The 19,012-nt window shown below is 57.9% G+C and overlaps 1 protein-coding gene across 4 annotated transcripts in view; it reads right to left on the bottom strand.

Annotated features, from left to right (window-relative positions):
• CARD11 (caspase recruitment domain family member 11) overlaps positions 1-19,012 on the bottom strand; it is a 108,125-nt gene that overhangs the window by 10,251 nt on the left and 78,862 nt on the right. For 3 of the 4 annotated variants that reach the window (XM_082429108.1, XM_082429106.1, XM_082429107.1), the window contains 14 exons: positions 17,894-18,031; positions 16,490-16,815; positions 13,469-13,648; positions 12,367-12,519; positions 11,769-11,894; positions 10,998-11,195; positions 8,998-9,174; positions 8,001-8,052; positions 6,330-6,412; positions 5,176-5,276; positions 4,104-4,156; positions 1,854-1,986; positions 1,105-1,306; positions 561-687 (listed from right to left, as the gene is read on the bottom strand). In XM_082429108.1, coding sequence (XP_082285234.1) covers positions 561-687; positions 1,105-1,306; positions 1,854-1,986; positions 4,104-4,156; positions 5,176-5,276; positions 6,330-6,412; positions 8,001-8,052; positions 8,998-9,174; positions 10,998-11,195; positions 11,769-11,894; positions 12,367-12,519; positions 13,469-13,648; positions 16,490-16,815; positions 17,894-18,031 — 2,049 coding nt within the window. The remainder of the gene's footprint in view (positions 1-560; positions 688-1,104; positions 1,307-1,853; positions 1,987-4,103; positions 4,157-5,175; positions 5,277-6,329; positions 6,413-8,000; positions 8,053-8,997; positions 9,175-10,997; positions 11,196-11,768; positions 11,895-12,366; positions 12,520-13,468; positions 13,649-16,489; positions 16,816-17,893; positions 18,032-19,012) is intronic. The other variant, XM_082429109.1, reaches the window with a different exon arrangement.

Genomic DNA, 19,012 nt, shown 5'->3' with positions numbered 1-19,012 from the left:
TGGTTAAAAATAAGATCCAGCTGCAGAGATAATCATGCAAGAAGAAACCCAGAGGTGAGAAGGAGAACTCAGAGTTTGGGAGAAGACAGACGCTGCCGAGGAGTCTGGGCCGAGAAAGAGGAGACACCGTGAGAAAGCTGCCGGGGGGCCAGATGAGAAGGGGGTGAGCCCCGGCTGTCCCGCAGCAGACGGCCTGGCCGCGGTGTGGCTCAGTGGGCCTGCGGGTGCCGGAGCGGCCACCCCAGAGTCACTGCCTACGTCAGGGCCGGGAAGCCCGAGAGAGAAGACAAACCTCAGCCTTGCAGAGCGAGGGAGGGGCTGGCCAGGCAGGGACGTGGCCATTGGCCAGCAGTCCGCTTGTGGCTGGACGTGCCGTCTCCACCGTGAGCGGGGCAGAGGCCCGAGGCATGCCGGGGCAGGTGTGTGCCCACGTGTCCCCGCGTCTGCCCTTCCCGCCCCACACCTGCCCCCTCAGTCCTCCTGGCGGGGCCGGGACTGCCCTCCTCCTGCTGAGCAGCTGAGCGAGGGGAGGGACCTCCCGCCCCGTCTGGGGTCTTCACCTTCCTGGTTGACCTTGTAGTGCAGCGTGACGGGACCACTGCACCTCTGGATGGTCCAGTGCGCCTCCTCCTTCGTGCACGTCTCCAAGGGGACGCTCTGCTTCTCGCCTTTGATGCAGCCTTCCAGCTAGATATCAAAGACACATTGTCCTGCTTGGGCTCCGCGGCGAGGCAAGCGGAGCCGCAGGGGTGAGACTGCCCCGCCGGGAATAAAAGCGCCTCTCCCCAACAAAGACCAGCTCAGCGCCGCTGCGGGAAGAAAGCATCGCACCGAAATGGGGCTCACGTGCCTCCCGTCCGCCGCCCGGAGCACGTGTGCGCGCGCACGGGCTCTAGAAACACGAGCAAAGAGTCGTGGAGAGAAGGGCGCGGGGAGGGGCTTCCAGAGAGGAGCTGACAGGCCCGCCCCCCGGCAGCCCCTCCTCCCGGCCGGGAATCCGCAGCTTAACGCGGGCGTCGGGGTGGGGGTGGGGGTCCCTGCGCTGTCAGCCGCAGACGCGCGGAGGAATCAGAGCTGCCGCCTCCCCCGGCCCCAGCCCCTCACCAGCAGCAGCTGGAGGCCCTCGCGGAGGCCGGCCTTCTCGGCCAGGGAGCCCGGCTTGACCGAGTGGACGAAGCTCCCGCTCGCGTTGCCCCCGAGCAGCGTGAGCTGGGACGTGAGGCTGTCGCCGCTCAGCGTGGTGTGCTGCACCGAGGGCCCGGGGCCCCGCACGTGCCCCACGGACGTGACAGACGGCCGGAAGGGTCTGGGTCGGGAGATAAGGTGGGGTTAGGCAGCTGTCGTTAGGACTCCCGGCCGGGACGCCCGGAGAGCGGGGCCTGGGCTGCGGCGTCCCCGCGAGTCACAGCAGCAGGCACCTTAGGAGAGAGCTGGCGACCGGCTCCTGCGGTCACAGCACAGACCAGAAGCAGGGGCCCCGGGAGACACTGCCACCGTGGGACTGAGGTCACACGCGCCCCGGCTGCTTGCATCGGGTGCAAGGGCTGCCGGCCCCTCCTCGCACACCGGGAAGGCCGCTTCGGGGAGTCACCGGCGGGGCCCGGGGCCGGTCCGACATCGGAGTCCCGTTCCTTGCCTCTACCAGGCTGTGTGGCCCCGGGCAAGCCCCTTCCTACATGGGCCTGACTGGGGGTCGGGGTAGTGGTTTCTGACTTTGGGACACTATGATTCCCAGACTGATTCTAGAACACGGGTGATGTGGACGATCCCCTTTGCAGGGGATCGAGGGGTGAGCAGCCTTCCCCTCATCCCTGCCCCCAACCCCAGCCTCCCCTTTCCCGTGACCTCGGTACCTTTCTAGAGAGAACTTCCTAAACATGAGGTTGACCTGCTCCAGGTCATAGGCGTCCAGGCCCTCAGACTGGTGGGAGGAGGAGGAGGAGTGGATGGAGGGGGGTCCAAAGGAGTACCGCTCGTGACTGTCATCTGCAAAGGAGCAACGGACCCTTCAGGCCCCCGAGTGGTCGATGGAGGAGGGAGGACGGCCCATGGACTTCCTGAGATGGCCGAGGGGGGTCTGGGCGGGCCCTCCAGCCCCTGCTCCTCCCTCTCTGCCTCCTGGCAAATCCTCCCTCCCCCCCCCGCCGGATGAGGAAGCAGCCTCAGTCAGCTGGGTCCCGGAGACCCTGGGGGGTATAGGGTCCAGTCCTGGCATCCTCTCCATCAGAGTCATTCCTCCGCCTCCAGGGGGGAATCTGGAAAGGGGTCGCCATTAGCAGACACTTGTTCTGCTTTGGAATCGGGGTCCAAATTTTCATTTGGGGACCTCAGGTCTAACCACCATCTACCGGCCTCTATGGGTCTGGGGCGGAGCTGCAGGAGCAGCGTCTGGACGGAGTAAGGAAGCCCCCTCTCCTCCCAGCTCAGCGGAACCCCGAGCCCCCCAGGGAAAGACGCCCACCCCGCACAGCTCAGGCCGCTGGGACTGGAGATCCGCAAGCCCTGCTCTGGGCTGATAACAAAGGCTTCTCTGCAGAGAGAATTTGTCCCGACACTGCAAAACGCTCTGGACAGCTGCCCAGAATTCTCTTCCCAGCTCTCCCCTTTCCAAACTCCTTGAGTTCTTCCCATTACCCAGCCTCGATTAGGTGCCGACCTCTCTTTAACACTTGAAAGCTTCTGATGGTCCCCAATTAAGGAGAGCCACTAATCTTTCATTTTATCTGCTGGCAGCCTGAGCTGGCGGGGGGTGGAGGCAGGCTGGCGGGGGCCCTGGAACCGAGGGGGCTGGCAGGCCACACCCGGAGGATTCTGAGCCTGTCTCCATGCTGCCAGCTCCACGGGGCCCGAGGACGCTGCCACCATCCCAAGGCGCCGAGCCATCTCCCGAGAAGCCGGAACCCTTCCTGTTCTTCTCTCTCCCGTCCATCCAGTCAGAAGCTCAGGTCTGGGGACTTTCCTGGTGGACCAGTGGGTAAGACCCTACTCTCCCAATGCAGGGGGCCCAGGTTTGATCCCTGGTCTGGGAACTACATCCCACATGCTGCAACTAAGAGTCTGCGTGCCGCAACTAAAAGATCCCACATGCCGCAACTAAGACCCAGTGCGGCCAAAATAAATAAAGGATAAAATAAATAAATATTAAAAAAAAAAAAAAAGCACCAGCTCAGGTCTGCAAATCTGCATTGGCCTCCCCACTGGTTCTCAACTATGCCACCACAGTCTCTGCCACAGCAAGAACTCAGGGACACAGCTTTCTGTGTCCCATGCAGCTGTAACAGGGCCTGGTGAGGTGCAGGAACTCAACGTGTGCTGGGCCTCGCGGCTGTGAGGGGCGGTGGCTGGCGGGCGCTGCGTGCATGCTTACTCCCCGGAGACAGAGCCTTCGTTTCCGGCTCTGCGTGGCAACATGCTGGGCCAAGGGAAATATCCCCTCCATCACACCAGCTCTGCCCGTGGGGCGGGTTCAGGGCGACCACACCCCCTCCAGTCTCCCCAGTGCCTGCCTGCCCCACACCTACAATTTCAGGGGATGAAAACCAACCTTAACTGCCGCCCCATCTCCATCCCAGGGCCCCGGCCCCAGGCCTGCCACTCGTCTCGCTGAGGTTGGTTAACAGCTTAATTAACACCTGGCTTCTCAAGAGGTCTCCCTGCTTCCGGTCCCTCCTCCACCACACTCCTCCTTAGTCTCCCTAAAGACTCTGTTTCTTCATCTGCAAAACGAGGACAACTATGGCATCTCTGAAAACAGCTGCTGAGAGTCACTGGAACTGAACCACAGTGCTTGGCTACAATCACGAGAGCTATGCTTTCTTAAAAACCCGGACCTAACTCTGCTTCTACACCCAGCGTCGGGATGGCTCCTGCTGTCTGCACACCTTGGGCCGGATTCCTCAGGCGCTTCCCGGCCCAAGCCGCTCAGCGGGCGGAGGCCTGGCTTCCTTGTGCACAGACAGCCCTCTCGGAATCCACTCGGCACGAGTTTCCTGAGGACCTACTGTGCGCAAGGCTTCGCCCCAGGCAGGCCCTGCTGGAGGGTCAGGATGTGGCTGACGAGGCTGCCACACCTGTGGCGCCTCTCACATCTGCTGGGAACCTACCGTCAAGGTCTAAGGCATCGAAGCCACCGCTGTCATTGTCTTCTTCAACTGTGCTGCAAGACATAAGGGGGGGGACAGGGGAGCTCTCCTGACTGTGTGTGCAGGTGGGCAAGGGAGAGCGAAGCTTCCGGAACGTTCCGGCTGTCCGAAAGGCTTTGGTTCTGAGAGGGCAGGATGGGCGGGAGAGGAAGGTCAGCAGGTGGGTGGAGGGCTGTGGGCCATGAGAGGGCTGCACGAGGCTGGGTGCTTTGCTGGGAGGGCAGGGCGGCCCCGGAGCCTGCAGAGGCCACATGAGCTGGTGTGAGGACGGACACGAAGACCTGGTGAGCAGAGTCCCCAACAGCCCCACCTGCTCCTTCCCACTCATTCCTCTCCCCGGACGCAGAGCGCTTAATAGCGTTTATACTCGGACGGGCTGCACCGTGTGACGGGCCCAAAGAGCTGAGCCTCCCTCGGACAGGACTGGACGGGGGTGAGATGTGTGTTCCAAGAGTTCTAAGCTGTCCCTGTGTGGTTCCTGCGACGCAGTAATGAGGCCCCAGCCAGGTGGCTGGCAGGACCCAAGTTGGAGATCCAGTCCCGCCGGCCACTCCTTGGTCTGGCCCTTCTAGGAACCACCACCAACCTCTGACTCCGAACGTAAGATGCGAAATATCCGGCTGATTGGAAACATCTGGATGCCCAGGCATATCGCTACTGTGGTTTCCACACTGGGGACACTGATGGTCTCCAAGCGGTGAGGAAAGGGGAGAGGGAGTAGGAATGAGGGGGACATTCGCAGGGTCCCTCACTCTTTGGCAGAAAAAGCCAAGCTCTGGAACCATGGGATGGAGAAACCTGATTTCTCGGTAGCAGGGGGCAAAGTGATGTTGGTTTCATCATTTGCTAGCTAGCTGGGCGTCCCTGGGAAAGCCATGTCCCTTCTTTGAGCCTCAGCCTCCTCATCTGTAAAATGGGCACCATCCTGCCTATATTTCAAGCTTCCCTTAAGGACTGCCGAGTTAGTTCAGGGTCGAGCGGCACAACAGGCACCAGGAAAATGTCCCACCTCCTCCTTCCACCTGTCACTCACCTCCGATGAGGCGCATCTTCCTTATAGCGTCTGACAATGGAGTCGTTTCCTGGGGGCTCGGCCATGATTGACATGATGCTGGAACGGCTTCGATGGGGCTGCTTCAAACACACACACAGATGTGTTACGGGGAGCTGGATATTTATACGCTGCGCCTCCGCGGGCATAAATATTATATACACACAGACTAAATTTAACTCAGATGCGTCCCCGCCTGTTACACAGGCAGTGTGGGCCCGCAAGCCGGTTCTCAGCAGCGACCTTGGCCGGAGAAGGCTCGTGCTCGGCCTGGGGCGGCCGGAGCCACCAAGCCTGGTGCACAACTGCTTGCCCCAGGAACAGGAAGCGGGGAGGCGGTTGGGAACCCGAGAGGCGGTCCTTGTTTGTGCCCAGCACAGGCTGAGTTCTGTCCCCAGAGCTGCCCAGCCTTGGACACCTGCTCTGGACGAGAGGAAGACCTTTGGGGCTGGCGGATGCCCCCCCAGACAGCTCGGCTGCTGGAGGGTGGCGCTCTGAGACGAGGCCCGCTGGCTCCCGGCAAGGAGCCTGAAATGCCTGAAATGAGAGCCTGGGATTTCCCCTCCCAGAGCTGGGCTCAGACAGGAGCCATTCCTTATCACATCTCTCTCCTCCAGGGCCTGATGTTGGGAGCTGAGCTGACCAGCTTCCCAGGGCTTCCCCTCGGGGTTAGAATTTCTAATCCCATGCCTCCTGCTGCCTGGCCGGGGGGAGTGACACCGCAGTGGCGGCGGCGGCGACCCTGCCCGGCTCCGCGCAGCTGGTCTGGAGGGAGGCACGTGGGTGCCGGGCAGGCCTTGCTCTGCCGCTCCGGCCCCCGCCGGCTGCCCCCCTCCAGCGGCCGGAGTCGCCAGGTGCTGAGAAGCGGCTGCAGGGTCGTCAGCCGCCTGCGCAATTCGCCGCAGCCCCGCGGAGGCCCGTCTCTTCCGCCCACCGAGTGTTAAATTGGGAAAGGAAGCGGCAAAAAGGTGTAAATACATCGTGAGGCCAGGAGACGTCGAGCAGGGCCTGGGCTGCAGCCCCGGGAGAGGAAAGCAAGCGGGCCGGGCCCGCGGGGCGGGCGAGGCCGGGGTGGGGGGCCTGGCCCAAGCTCCGAGCCGGAACGGGGAGCGGCGGTGAAGGCCCTCCCTGCTCACCATCTTGGAGAAGGAGGTGGTGACGGGCAGCGACCTGGAGGAGCTGGGGCTGGCGTCCATGACATCTTCTTCGTGTCCCCTCCCTGTCCTCGGCGAACCGGGCAGGAGGCGCAGACGGAAGGGGCGGGGGAGAACAGGAAGGGAAGGGTCAGTGAGAGCCTGAGGCACTGCGCCCCTGGGGGCCGTCCTGTCCGGTGGGGGGCGGCCTCCTCTCCCCTCTGCTTGAGGAAGAGCCGGGTCTTTTCACCACCACGTCCCTCCCCCCACCCAGGCCCAGGGCGGCCTCATCAAGGCTGGACGATGCCCTGTCCTGAGGACCGAGGTGGGCATCCCGGTTGGCACTCCGTGTGCAACAGCGGGAACTGGGGCCGTAACGTCCCCACTCAACAGGCCGACTGGGGACCGGGGCCGATGGGCGGGGTGTGCTGCCTCCCACGCAGCCCCTGTGCTCCTTCGAGGCTGCCTGGGGGCTTCTGCACACTCCTTTCGGCCCTCGTCTTGCTGCAGGGGAGCGGTCAGCTCCCCCATCCACAGCCCCACGCGCTGGTGCATGTGCGTGCATGTACGTGCACAGCCAGCCGCACACGTGCACCCCGGTCCGTGGCGCCCTCGAGGGGACGAACCACAGTTCCCTCCCTGGCCCAGCGCCCCACGTCAGGCAGCCGGCAAGGCTCCATCTCCGCTGCACCCCTTTCCCTCTCCTCGGCACAAACGCCCTCTCCACTTCTGCAGGCCCCAGGCCCTTTACACCTCCCTTCTGTACAAGGTCCCTAAAACACCTGGTCTAGCCACCAGGGAAGTGGCTCGGCCCCCACTCTAGGGCTCCCCTTCCCCCGGTGTCCCCACCAGGCGCAGCCCAGATCTGGACCCCTGGCTGCCCTGCTCTCCTTGGAGGGATGAAGTCCGTGAACTCGGGCCTGGCCGTCAACCTCTGCGGGCTCGTTCCCGGCGCCGTCCTGCTCTGACCCCAGGAGGCAGCACAGCTTTCTGTATCACACGCTTTCCAGGCTGCACGTCCGTGTCTCTGCTTCCTGCTCCGCCCCGGGGGACCCTTCCGGAGGCCGTGCCCAGTAGCCTCAATTCTCCCTTTTCTAGGCCCCGTCTACACGTGCCCTTCTTGACAGATCCTTCTCCAGCCTTCTTCCAACCGCTCTCTTGGGTGTCCAGAGCCACATTCCACCTCCTCACCAATGGCCCTGCCCGAGTACATGGGCTCTGGAAGCATCTACGTGCACCTGCCAGCACCTGGCACACAGTAGGTGCCCGGTTTCACCCAGGCAAACCCTCGCTAGCCAGTTGTCGCTCCAGAGCGGCGCTGAGTTTGAGTGAGAGGAATTCTGAGGACAGTGTTCCTCGGAGAACCCGGGGCTTAGGGGTGAACTGGTCTCCCACGCCGGGGACTGCCTGGCCGGAAGTCTGGGAGGGAGGCCAAGTATCGGGGCTCCGGACGGACCCACGGGGAGAGGACCTCAGATGTGACGTTTCCGTGGTCAGGGCTCCCGCCCTCTCCGATGACAGCGAACCGTAATCACCATCTGGACACCCTGCCGCCCTAGGGCCCCCGAGACCCCTCCCGGGTTAACCTTGCAGGATCGATGCCTACGATGGGAGAAACAGATGGACCGAGAGTCAGAGTGACAGACAGGAGACGGATCCGGGCGTCTCACTAACCTTGAAAATCTGATGTTCGCTTCAGGCTGATGGGGGATTTGGCTCTCTGCAGCTGAAAGGGAGGCGAGGGGAAGAAAGGAGACAGAGGACACGAATCAAACAAGGCCTGAGACACACGTCACCGGCGCTAAGGAAAGAAAGAAACTGAGGCGAGCCCACGCCGCCCTCGTCACGTGGCTGCAGGAACCACGGAGGGCACAGGATGCCCGTCTCCACGGCCGCGGCTCCCCTGGCCCAGCGCAGGCAGCTGCTGGTACAGACACGCTCGCCCCACGGGAGGCGGTGCCACGTGGCTCGGATGGTACAAGGGCCAAGAGTGGAGGTGGGGTGGTACTGTGAAGCTGAGCAGAACTGGCTACACGGCACGGGGGAATTTTCAGGAAAGGATGAGGCTTCCGGGCAGCGGCCCCGGCCACCCCTGGCATTAGGTGCTGGCGGTTCCAGGCTGGCCTCCAAGGTGCTGCCCTAGGCCTTCCCGCTCCCTGTGTGCGAGGGCGGGGACAACAGAGGCACTGCCAGGCTGCGCGTGTGAGACCGTCTCATTCACTCACTCACATTCATTCATTCCTCGGCTGATGGAGTGCACTAGGGACAGAGCAAAGCAGATAGGATAAGTGCTGTAACTCCAGCTCCATCGCAAGCCACTGACGTCAGTAAACACGCGATAGGCACTCAATACCTATTCGCTGAATAAACAAATGAATTTGGAGATAACGCTTATGTCATTCTCTCTCCTCTCTCTTAACTTGGACTACATCCGTAAGAGATGAAAGAATTAGCCAAAACAAACAAGCAAAAAGCACAAGCTGGCACGGCTTCCGTTCAGAGGGCTGACGGCGGTCAAGTCGCATCAGGGGTCTGAGACCCGCCCCAGGACCACGTGAGGCCCTGCTGCCTCCTCGCCCACCTGCAGGGGGCCCCCAGCTCCCCGGTCCCCGCCCCCGCCCCAGGATGGCCCGACAAGGGCCCTGGCGCCTCCCCGGCTGCGTGCAAGCACCTGGATGCCCTTCAGGTTCATCCTGCGCTTGGGCGGGTGGTAGGGCAGGAAGTAGCGGCTGTCCTCCGGCGAATCCTCTGAGGTTGAAGAATCGTCAGCCTCCTGACCGTTGGTCCTGGGGCTGGTGTCCCCGAAGTTCTGAGAGATGATGGTCACTGGTAGGTTCCTGGGCAAACTCTGGAGACAAGGAGAGGCCGTGTCCGTGACGGAGCGCGGAGGAGCAGCTGCCACGCGCAGAAACAAGCTCTGATGGCGCCATCACTCCCTCGGGCACCCAAGCTTGAAGCTCAGGATGGCCTCCTCCTCTTTCCTGACCCCCGCGTCCACTTCGATGCCAAGACCTATCATTCTAGCTCCACTCTCCTCCTCTCAAGACCCCCGCCCCCATCTCCCTCCCGCCGGGGCCCTGGCGCAGACCCTCGTACTGTGTTCTTTACAGTAGTAGACGGACTGCCTCCCAGATGGTCTTGGCCCCTTATCTGATACACCAGCATCAAATCCACAATTTCTAGCCCTATGCCTAAGCTACAGATAAAAGAAATGTTGCTGAATGACTGGATAACGATAAACACAGTGCCAAGTACTGTCCTAAGTGATTTATAGCCATTATCTGAAGCTGAGGTGCACGAGTATTCAGTAACTTCTGGTTGATCCCCTCAAAGCCACGTAACGCCCTCATGCTACGTTGCCTCCAAACCCAAAGCTTTTGGCCTTACTTCCCCGCACAAAATCCTTCACGTCCAAGAATAACTCACGACCAAGCTCCTTAGCCGACAGGCCCCCTCCGCTCCCTCCTGCTACCCGCTCCAGCCCCCCTCCTGCCGGCCCCGCCTCCCACTCCGTGTATGACGGACCTGCCGACCGCGGGTGTCACACCTCCAGGCCTTTGCTCGTGGTGTCCCCGTGGGCTGGAATACAGCCCCATCTTTCCTCACCTAGCCAGGCGCCGTCACAGCTTTCGTTCATAAATTCAGCAGATGTTCCCCGAGGGTCCACCCTGAGCCTGGCACGATGCTACGTGTTGGACCAACAGAGCGGCCTACACGGAGCTTCTGCGTAATTACAAACTGTGGGACACGCTCAAAAGTTGAGGGCATGACACAGAGGCTCTTGGTTTCCATTAGGAACCAGTGAAGGCCTAGCTGAGGAAGTTGACACTTCAGCCAACCCCAGAAGGGGGGTCAGAACTTGGCCAGGTGAAGTCCGGGGACAGCACTCCAAATGGAGGTCCCGAGGCTGGCTTCTCCTGCAGGGGGTCTTTCCCGGAACCCTGACAGAATGGAGGCCTCCTCCCCTGGACGCCTACGGCACCCCTTCGACGCGTAATTTACAACATTTGCGTTGGAATGTCACGCTCCTGGATCTGCGGCCAGCACTAGATCTGAGTCCTCTGGGCAAGGGGCTGGGAGGGTGGGTCTTATCCTGGTTTCCCCAGGTCACTGACTAGCGATGCCCTCGGGCAAGTTACTCAGCTACTTGTTTCTGGATTCTACCCTTGGCAAAGGAAGACAGCGATCTTACTGTCCTGGCGGGCAGTCCCGTGGCACAGAAGGCACTTAGCACAGTACCTGCAGACAACGGCACCCAAGCCCACAGCTACGAGAGTGATAGTACCATCTGCCTTCACCATGGCATCGTTCACTTCGGAGCGCCTGGGGCCCTGCTGTGACACGTGCTTGAACTTCATATCGAGATAAATGACGGTTTCCTTATCGACCCTACTGACTTTAATGGAAGTGGGGCATCTTACACCCGATGACCGTCCAGAGGGGCTTAAGGAAACCCAGCGGCAGGCTAACGGCCGCGGAAGCGACTTGCCCGAGATCACCCGGCCAGCAAGCGGCCAGGCCAGGGTTTTGTCCCGCCTCTCCTAGCTTCAAAATGAGCGGCTTCTACTCATCACGACCCAGACACACGACGGTTCAGGGGCACGGCTGTGCTGGGTGTGGGAGGGAAAGGTGTGCTTCCTCGCGGGGGCCCACGCGCCCGGCCAGCCCCACCTGCTCGAGGCTGCCACTGTCCTTGGAGAGGCGCCGGAGCTTGCTCTCCAGGTTCACGATGCAGGCTTCCCGCCGGACCATCTCGATCCTCATCTCGTCATTCCTCTCCTCCAGCTCGCGGATCTGTTTCCTGTACTTGTCCTTTTCGATTAAGCACTGGGAGTACTGGGTCTGCGCCTCGTCCCGGGAATGGAAGGCCTGCCCGGGAGGAGGCGGAGAAGGCCGCTTGGCTCTTTGCCCCGACACTCCGAAGTCAGACCCAGACGCCCGCCCCCCAGCCCCCGGGTCAGCCACACGGACTCCGGCCCTTTTCTGGACCCTGACCCTTGGGCGTTTCAGCCGATACCATCCTTAGCAACACGCCACAGCCCCCGTCTGTCCAGCCCCGGCTGTGTCTCTTGGAGCCCACCCTCCGCCCTAGCGAGTGGCGCTATTATTATTATTATCATTATTCCCATTTCACAGACGAGGCTTCCAGGGAGTGGCAGCTTGCCCGCAGCCACGCGTCTGAAGGGTGACAGGGTCTGGACCTGGCCCTCTCACTCTAAAGCCCAGGCCACTGGGGTCCAGCTCAGGCCCCCAGGCTAGTCAAATGAACTGGGATAGAACTCATTCTGGGAACGGAAGCAGGAAAGATGGATTCACGCGTGATTCCGGCGGAGTTAAGGACACTGCCCCGGACACGACATCCTGCGGGACCCCACGGCTCGGAGCCTGCGGGCCTGCGGCGCAGCGGGCCTGCGGCGCAACGGCCCCGGGGCAGGCCCGTACCTGGTCCCGCTCCCGCTCCACCTCCTCCAGCTGCAGCATGACGGTGTTCATGCGGTGCTTGTACATCTCGCAGTCCTTCCCCAGCGTCGAGCACTTCAGCTCCAGGTCCTCCCTCTCCTCCAGGTACTGCGAGCACAGGGAGAAATCAACACACGCGTCAGGCCGTCAGCACATCGGGGCCGAGAGCCATTTTCCAGCTGTGTCTTCCCAGAGCCGGCCGGCCCCTCCCCACAGGGCCTGACCTTCTGAGAGTCAGCTCTCTGACCAGGAGGGACCAAGGTAAAAGGCCAGTCCATCAACGGAGATTTGCTGTGGACCTACTATGTGCCAGGGAATGAGCGGGAGACAGGGCGGACGCCACGTGTGCCCTCCTGTGGCCTTCAGCCAGGGGGCAAGACAGGTGCCGTGCTGACGCTTAGTAATTCACAAGAAACTGCAGGTGCTGACGCACCGGGAATTTACACCAGGGGTCAGACCTGGTCCCTGGAAGAGAGCGTGGGCTCTGCAGGTTCCACTAACACACATCAGTGCACAGGGGCTCCCGGCCCGAGGGTGCCAGCTGGGTGGGTGCTGCCCCGGCCGCCCATGGGGGTCCCACCTTGTCCCTCAGCTCCTCCGCCTGGCGGACCTCCTCCTGCAGGTTGTAGATCTTGTTGACGAGCTCCTGTCGGTCCTCCAGGGCCTCCTTGCGGTCATGCTCTAGGATGTCCAGGATGGCCTTGTCCGAATCTGGCAGGCTGCGCTTCCCGGCCTGGGCGGGTGGCGGATGCGGAAGGGGGTAACGTTTAACGGTGCTGGGGGCAGGGGAAGGGCAGGGAGCATGGGGCCCGGGAAGGCGGCAGACAAAATCGCCAGCGACACACTGAGCAAGCAGACGGTTTTGTGCCAGGGAAGCAGAGAGAGGCAAGAGTCGCTGTTTCTTGGGGTCCTTAAGCAGCTTATTATGTATGAATTTTATCACCTGGAAAGAAGCATAAAACCCACTTCTGCTCAGAAATAACCCGATGCCTATTGTTCTGCCCCAGCTCTTATCGGAGCTCAGAGGAACAGTTGCTACTTCTCCACACACCGCACAGGTGACGACAAAAAGAGGGCTGATCTGTCTTCCGGATGCCTCCCCTGAAATATCAATTAATCTCTCCGACTAAACCGGGACTCGTCCTCTGCTCTGAACCTGAGCCTTCCACGCCAGGCAGCCAATCCTGGGGGCCGGGGGGAATCATTCTGTGGGAAGGGGCAGGTGCCTTTTTTCTTTCCCTGCAGGTGTATTTTGGGATATTACTCCTCTGTACCCACAGATGATTCTGTGATGGCAAAAGTGGGGAGGCTCTTGAAGATTTAACAAATCACACAGAGCTGAGAGTTGAGTTTCTTGGAATCTTTAAGGCAAGAAGATTTCTCGGATGTACTTTTCTCACAGCACCCAGGGCAGTGATTTTGTGTGAGTGGTGATTTTCACGGAGTGATTCAGCCAAGGGAACACCGTCACAAGTTTTATCTCACATAATGTCGTGTCTCTGAGAAGTGGGTGGTGTGGTCACCCCCGCTGACAGAGGAGGGACTAAGGTGCCCAAGGACGACATGAATTCTCTGTGGTCCTGCGGTCAGCAGGTGGTGGCTTTGGGACTCACGGCCAGGCAGGCACGTCCGTCCCCGGCCCCTGTCCTCCCTCCCGCCCACTGTGCCGCGCGGGCCCTCACCTGGATGATGGACTGCAGCTCCTGGGTCTTGGTCTTCAGCATCTCATTCTCCCGCTCCAGCTCCAGAACTTGCTCCCTCTTGGGCCGGTTCTCGATGTCGTTCTTTAGTTTCAGCGACTGGTTCCTCTCCAGCTTGCATTCCTCCTCCATCTTATTCAATCGATGCTTGAGCTGGTCGATCTGAAACACCCACAGGTGCCGAGGGGAGAATGCAGTTGGCAGGAAACGTTCAGAAAAGGCAGTGCCTCCCAGATCCTACTGGACTTCCAGAATGACCTGTGCTCTGCCCCCCTCTCTCCTTCCTCCAGTTGGTGACAGAGAAGGCCTCAAAGAAACCTCTTCCAGTGAAACAAACCACCCCCTCCTTGCTGAGGAAGAGGTCCTGATCCATTAACTTAGAATAGTTCTAAAGCAGTTATGTCCCCTGGAAGACTCCCTCAGGCAATTTTTGTGGGGTGGAACAGATTACAGACTAGGATAAAAGGTACCCAACCTGGTGTTTCCCTGAGGTATGTTATCCATTTTAAAGGTCTTTTAGGATAGGTTTCAAACTCTGAGCCTCAGAAGTCAAGATTCCCTGAAGAACCCTCGTGTTCTCGAAGGGAGCAAAGAGATGGGGAGGGGGGGAGATCCGGGCCCCACCCCGACTTCACACCCCAGAGTAGTTCTGCATGCACATGTTTTGGCCTCTTGTGTTTCACACAAGATTTTAGTTGAACAAATGGCACTGCTGCCATTGACAGGATCTCTGGCCTAAAGGACCTGCCCAGACTTAGTGTGTAAGAAAGAGTGGCTTCCTGGAGGAGAAGGCAGTTACTACCCTTGGAAATGGGACAACTTCTCCAGTTGTGCTGAGCTTCACCCAGGAAGCAGCTTCTTAAACCTCTGTGACTTAGCCTGTCTGCTTCCCCAAACTGATCAGCCTTGGCAAAACACCTAGAATAAGAAGATTGTTTTCAAGGTCTGCAAGGAAGAGGGCACCAAATGGGTGAGTGTCCTTTTTCAATTCTAGGCTTATGGGGGGAACATCTCAAGAAATCTGGCAGGTAGAGGGTGGTGGCTTTAGCAAGCAAGGGACCTCGGCTGGACGCCTGTGGTCTGAGGGAAGGAACAAAGAGGAATGCAGGGAAGCAGCCTGGGCCTGAGAAATGGCCTAGGACTCAGCTGGCCAGACGTTCTTTCAAGTTCTAGATATGGTTTCTCACTGTTACTATATGGCCAGAAAAACATAAAACAGGAGAAAGTTCTAGGAGAGAAAGTTTTAAAGCTCCGCCACAGGTTAACACCTCCAAATCTTAGATGAGACAGCACAGAAACCTTGCTTCCTGGTCACGCAAAAAAAAAAAAAAAAAAAATCCTCCTCAGAGTCTTGGAAGATGAACCCAAGTGACCTGTTCTGGGTCTAGATCCCCAGTCCCATCCAAGTGGACACAAAGTGGGTGCTTACTAGGTTAGCCATCTTGCCAAAGACATATTTCAGTATCTCAGCAATCCTAGGGCATAGTATTATGTTCATTTCCATGTAATTGGCATTTACAAATGAGGAAACTGAGGCCAAGAACTAACTAAGTGGTAAAGCCAGAAGCCAGAAGTCAGATTTGAACTCAAATCCAAAGGATTTAAAAGCTTCTGCTCTTTGCCTGCTATGCCACTGACTCAATTCACCTGATTTCTAGTGGACTGTTTACTGATCTGTCTGGTTCAACTAAATTGTGAGTGACCTGAGCACAAATCAGGTTATTTATGCCTATGTCCCCCACAGTGCTTAGCACCGTGCCTTACACATGGCAGGTGCTTAATAAATATTCTGAGAGTCTATTTTCCACCCAGCAGCCAGAGTGATCCTTCTAGATATACATCAGTTGTCACTCGCAGCTCTCAATCCCTCAGTGGCTTCCATCACTACTGGAATAAATTCCAAAGTTCTTACCAAGCCCCCAGGATCTGGACCCTGGCCATCTCCCGCTTGCTCATGTGGCTCCAGCCCCACTGGCTCTCCTGCTGTTTCTCAAGAACACCGAGCATGGCCCCTACCTAGGGCCTTTGCACTCGCTCTTTGCTCTTCCCCTGAGACTTGCATGGCTGGCTCCTCCCTTTCCTCAGATCTCTGCTCCTGTGTCTGCTTCTCAGGAACGCTTCCTGACCATCCTATTTAAAACAGCACCCCTCACGCACTATCCCTAAGCTCTTTTCTCCCTCTTCTTAATAGCGCTTATTACTACCAGCTATTGATGCATTTTTTTCTTGTTAGAATGTGAGCTCCATGACAGCAGGGCTTTGGTTTTGAGTTACGTATCCCTGGAAAAGAGCCTGGTGCAAGGCAGTGCACAATAAAAGGAATGAACGAGTTAAGCCAATTCCTTTCTCCATCTCCCTTTTGCAGGTAAACTCATTAGTGACGTCTATCATTTGGCTACTGGATTGTTCATTGATAAGTGACTATTCCACTGTGTCATGTTAAGCTTTGTGGATACAGCTGTGAAGGGCAGAGTCCTGGCCTCAAGGATCTCATGAATCCACGGGCCAGGTGCTGTGCCCACCTCCTCGCTGATTTTCCCGAGGGCCATACAGCTGGGCAGGCCCCTGAATCCTCCATCTTGCCCCTCACCCAGAACGGGTGCAGGGCGCATGTGCTCGGCCCATGTGTGCATCTCTGGTTCAGGCGCCTGGTGGGTCCTCGTTCCGGAGCAAGAGGGAAGCTCCACCGGGTCCAGGTGCGCAAGTCTGCACATGCGCACAATGGCCCAGAGGGCTCCTGCGCAGGACGTCAAGCTCGCTGGGTCTGTGTGCGCCTGTGCACACGTGCGCAGTGGCTCTGGGCGCTAAACTGCGGCGCCAAGCCTCACTGGGTTGGCATGCGCACAGTGGATCTAGGCCCCCAGAACTCCTGTGTCCTCCTTCCTTCCTCACCTGGCCAAGTGTTAAACCCTGCCCCTTGCCTGCCTGGTGGTCCCTGCCCCAGTGGCCTTCGCGTCCCCCTCACTCACTTTGGCCCAGCAGCCGCCGCCACGGGCCCCTCACCTCGAGTTGCAGGTCTCGGCTCCGCATGACCGCCATGTTCTTCTCTTCGCTGAGCTGGGCGTAGCGCATGGCCAAGCTGTAGTTGTCGTCCTTCACCTTGACCAGCTCGTCGTTGTAGCTGTCCCGCTCCTCCTTCATCTTGTAGTACCGGTCCTGGAAGGTCAGCAGCTCCACCTGTGTCAGCGTCAGCTGCTTCTTCTCGTCCTCCAGCTGTCGCGACTTGGCCAGCAGCTCACACCGCTGCAGGTCTTTGGCCTTCATCTGCTGCTGCAGCTTGATGACCTCGTTCATCAGGAAGTGCGTGAGGCCCTCGTGGCCCTCCTCCACTGTGGAGAGGGGGCACCCAGTCAGGCCTGAGGACTGGGGAGGGGAAGAAGGGGGTTCCAGACGTGGGGCAGGTGTCATTCGTTCACTCATTCACTCAGCAACATTTTACTGAGCTCTTACTACCCATTAGGCACCGGGGATTCAGGGTGCGCAAGACAGCCTTGGTCCCGGTAGAGCTTATGTCTGGTAAGGGAGACAGACATTAAAAAAGCAAGTGATCACACACAAATATAACTACAGATTGAGAAGACTGCACAAAGTAAAGGTATAGGTATGAGAGTGTGTAATGGGGTGGGGGGGACCAGATCCAGCTGAGTGGACAGAGGCATTAGAGAAGGCTCCTGATGGATGAGCTCAAGTATTGAGGAGAGAAAACACATTCTAGGAAGGTGGAACAACATTGCCAAGGTCCTATGGGAAGGGAAGAGGAACCTGGCACATTTCAGAAACTGAAGGAAGACCAAAGTGGCTGGAGCTTAGAGAGAGGGAGAGGCAGAAAGGTGAGGCTGGGAGTATCATCAGGGGCTGGACCACGTAGGGTCCTTGTGGGCTGCACTGGGGTCTTTAGATGGAAACAATGGAAAGCCACTGAAAGGTAAGTAGCGGAGGGTAACATGAGGAGTAGAGAACTCATTGGATCAGAGCAGGAATGGATATAAAGAGCTGATAGGGTTGTATGGGTCTTGACTAGGATAGTGGTGTATATGGAGAAAAGACTGATTTAAGAATATTTAGGAAGGAAAATTAAGATGAGATGACCATGGGCTCTGGTTCAGGGGACACTGGCAGGAGGGTAGGCAGGGCAAGGACAAGATCCAGAGGGTAGGGGGAGTTCCACCCCACCAACATTCATGGGGGATGTTCAGTAAACACCCACTTCTCTTGGCTCTTGATTCAGTTTGTTCCTCTGTCACCTACATTTCATCATCAGGCAGAAATAAGTGGTTGACAGTTCATAAGTGCCACTGGGGCACTGTCCTGATGTCACAGATCCATAACCTTAGAACTGTCCCACCACTGGACACACACACACCCCCCTCCCATCACAGTCCAAATGCTGATGGTAAAGCCACTTACCCACAATGGTGGAGAATCTACGAGTGGGTTCCTTTCCAGTCACCAGTTTGTACAACTCTGGGTAGTAAAATTCCAGACTCTCCAAGAAGACCACATAGCCCCTTTGCCCCTTCGTATGTAGAATGTCCAGCAGTCGGCCTAGAGGAAAGGCCAAATCACTCAAGTGGGCAGAAACGTACATGTCTGATTGGATGCAAGTCTCCAAATCCAGTCTTATGCTGGGCTCACATCCGTCAGGACACTCTTAAGAAGATAGTCTCACCACATCCTGTCACTCCTGAGTTATATCTTACAGTCCAGATAATGTAAATCAAAGTGCCAGGCCCTCAGCTGGGAATGTGAGTGTTAGTCTCCTTTCTCCAAAAGACTGGTAGAACCAGAGCAGCCATAGGAAACCAACAGTCTTAAAGAGCTTCCCAACTGACCAGGGCTAAAATTAACCATACAGGCATCAGCGCATCTGTGATTGAAGGAGGACGGATGTACAGCAGTGGTTACAGAATAATATATGGTTCTCTGGGATTCAGACCAGGAAGATAAGCATTTGGGTGGGGAGCTAGGAAAAGTCACAGGAAGCAGGAATAGCTCCATGTTCTTCGATGGGATTATCACATAGTCTGGAAACATTTTTAATCTAAGTGTAATTTCCTTGGCAGTTTTCAATTTTTATCCTACTGGTTCCACTTATTGTTTACCTTTCTTGCCCCTTCCTTAAACATTTTATTTTCAGCTGTTTCTTCCCTTGAGGTCCTAAAACTCAATCCTTCCCCTAGGGTAGACATAATAAATAAATTTCATCTTGTGTCAACTGATTGTTTGTCAAAGCTGCCTGGAGCACTGTGTTGAGAGGGATTCTAAAGTTACATCCAAGCTCAGTAGGAAAACACGCTGTGATGAGTGATGTTTGTCACGTATGCAAAAGAGAGTCATAGCATATGAGCTACTTATCACCAGTCATACTGTGGGCAAGTGAGTTTCAAACCTCTTAAAACTGAACCACAGAAAGAAATGTATTTTACATTGTGACCGCATGCTTACACACAAAGACATATTTTGCTACAAACATATGTGTGAATACACACACAGATGTATATAAAACCAAAACAATGTTCACAAACC

The sequence above is a fragment of the Balaenoptera physalus genome (assembly GCF_965194825.1).
Source record: "Balaenoptera physalus genome assembly, chromosome: 16".
Taxonomy (NCBI): domain Eukaryota; kingdom Metazoa; phylum Chordata; class Mammalia; order Artiodactyla; family Balaenopteridae; genus Balaenoptera; species Balaenoptera physalus.
Note: the sequence above shows the minus strand (reverse complement) of the source record. Positions and strands in the feature narration are given on the sequence as shown.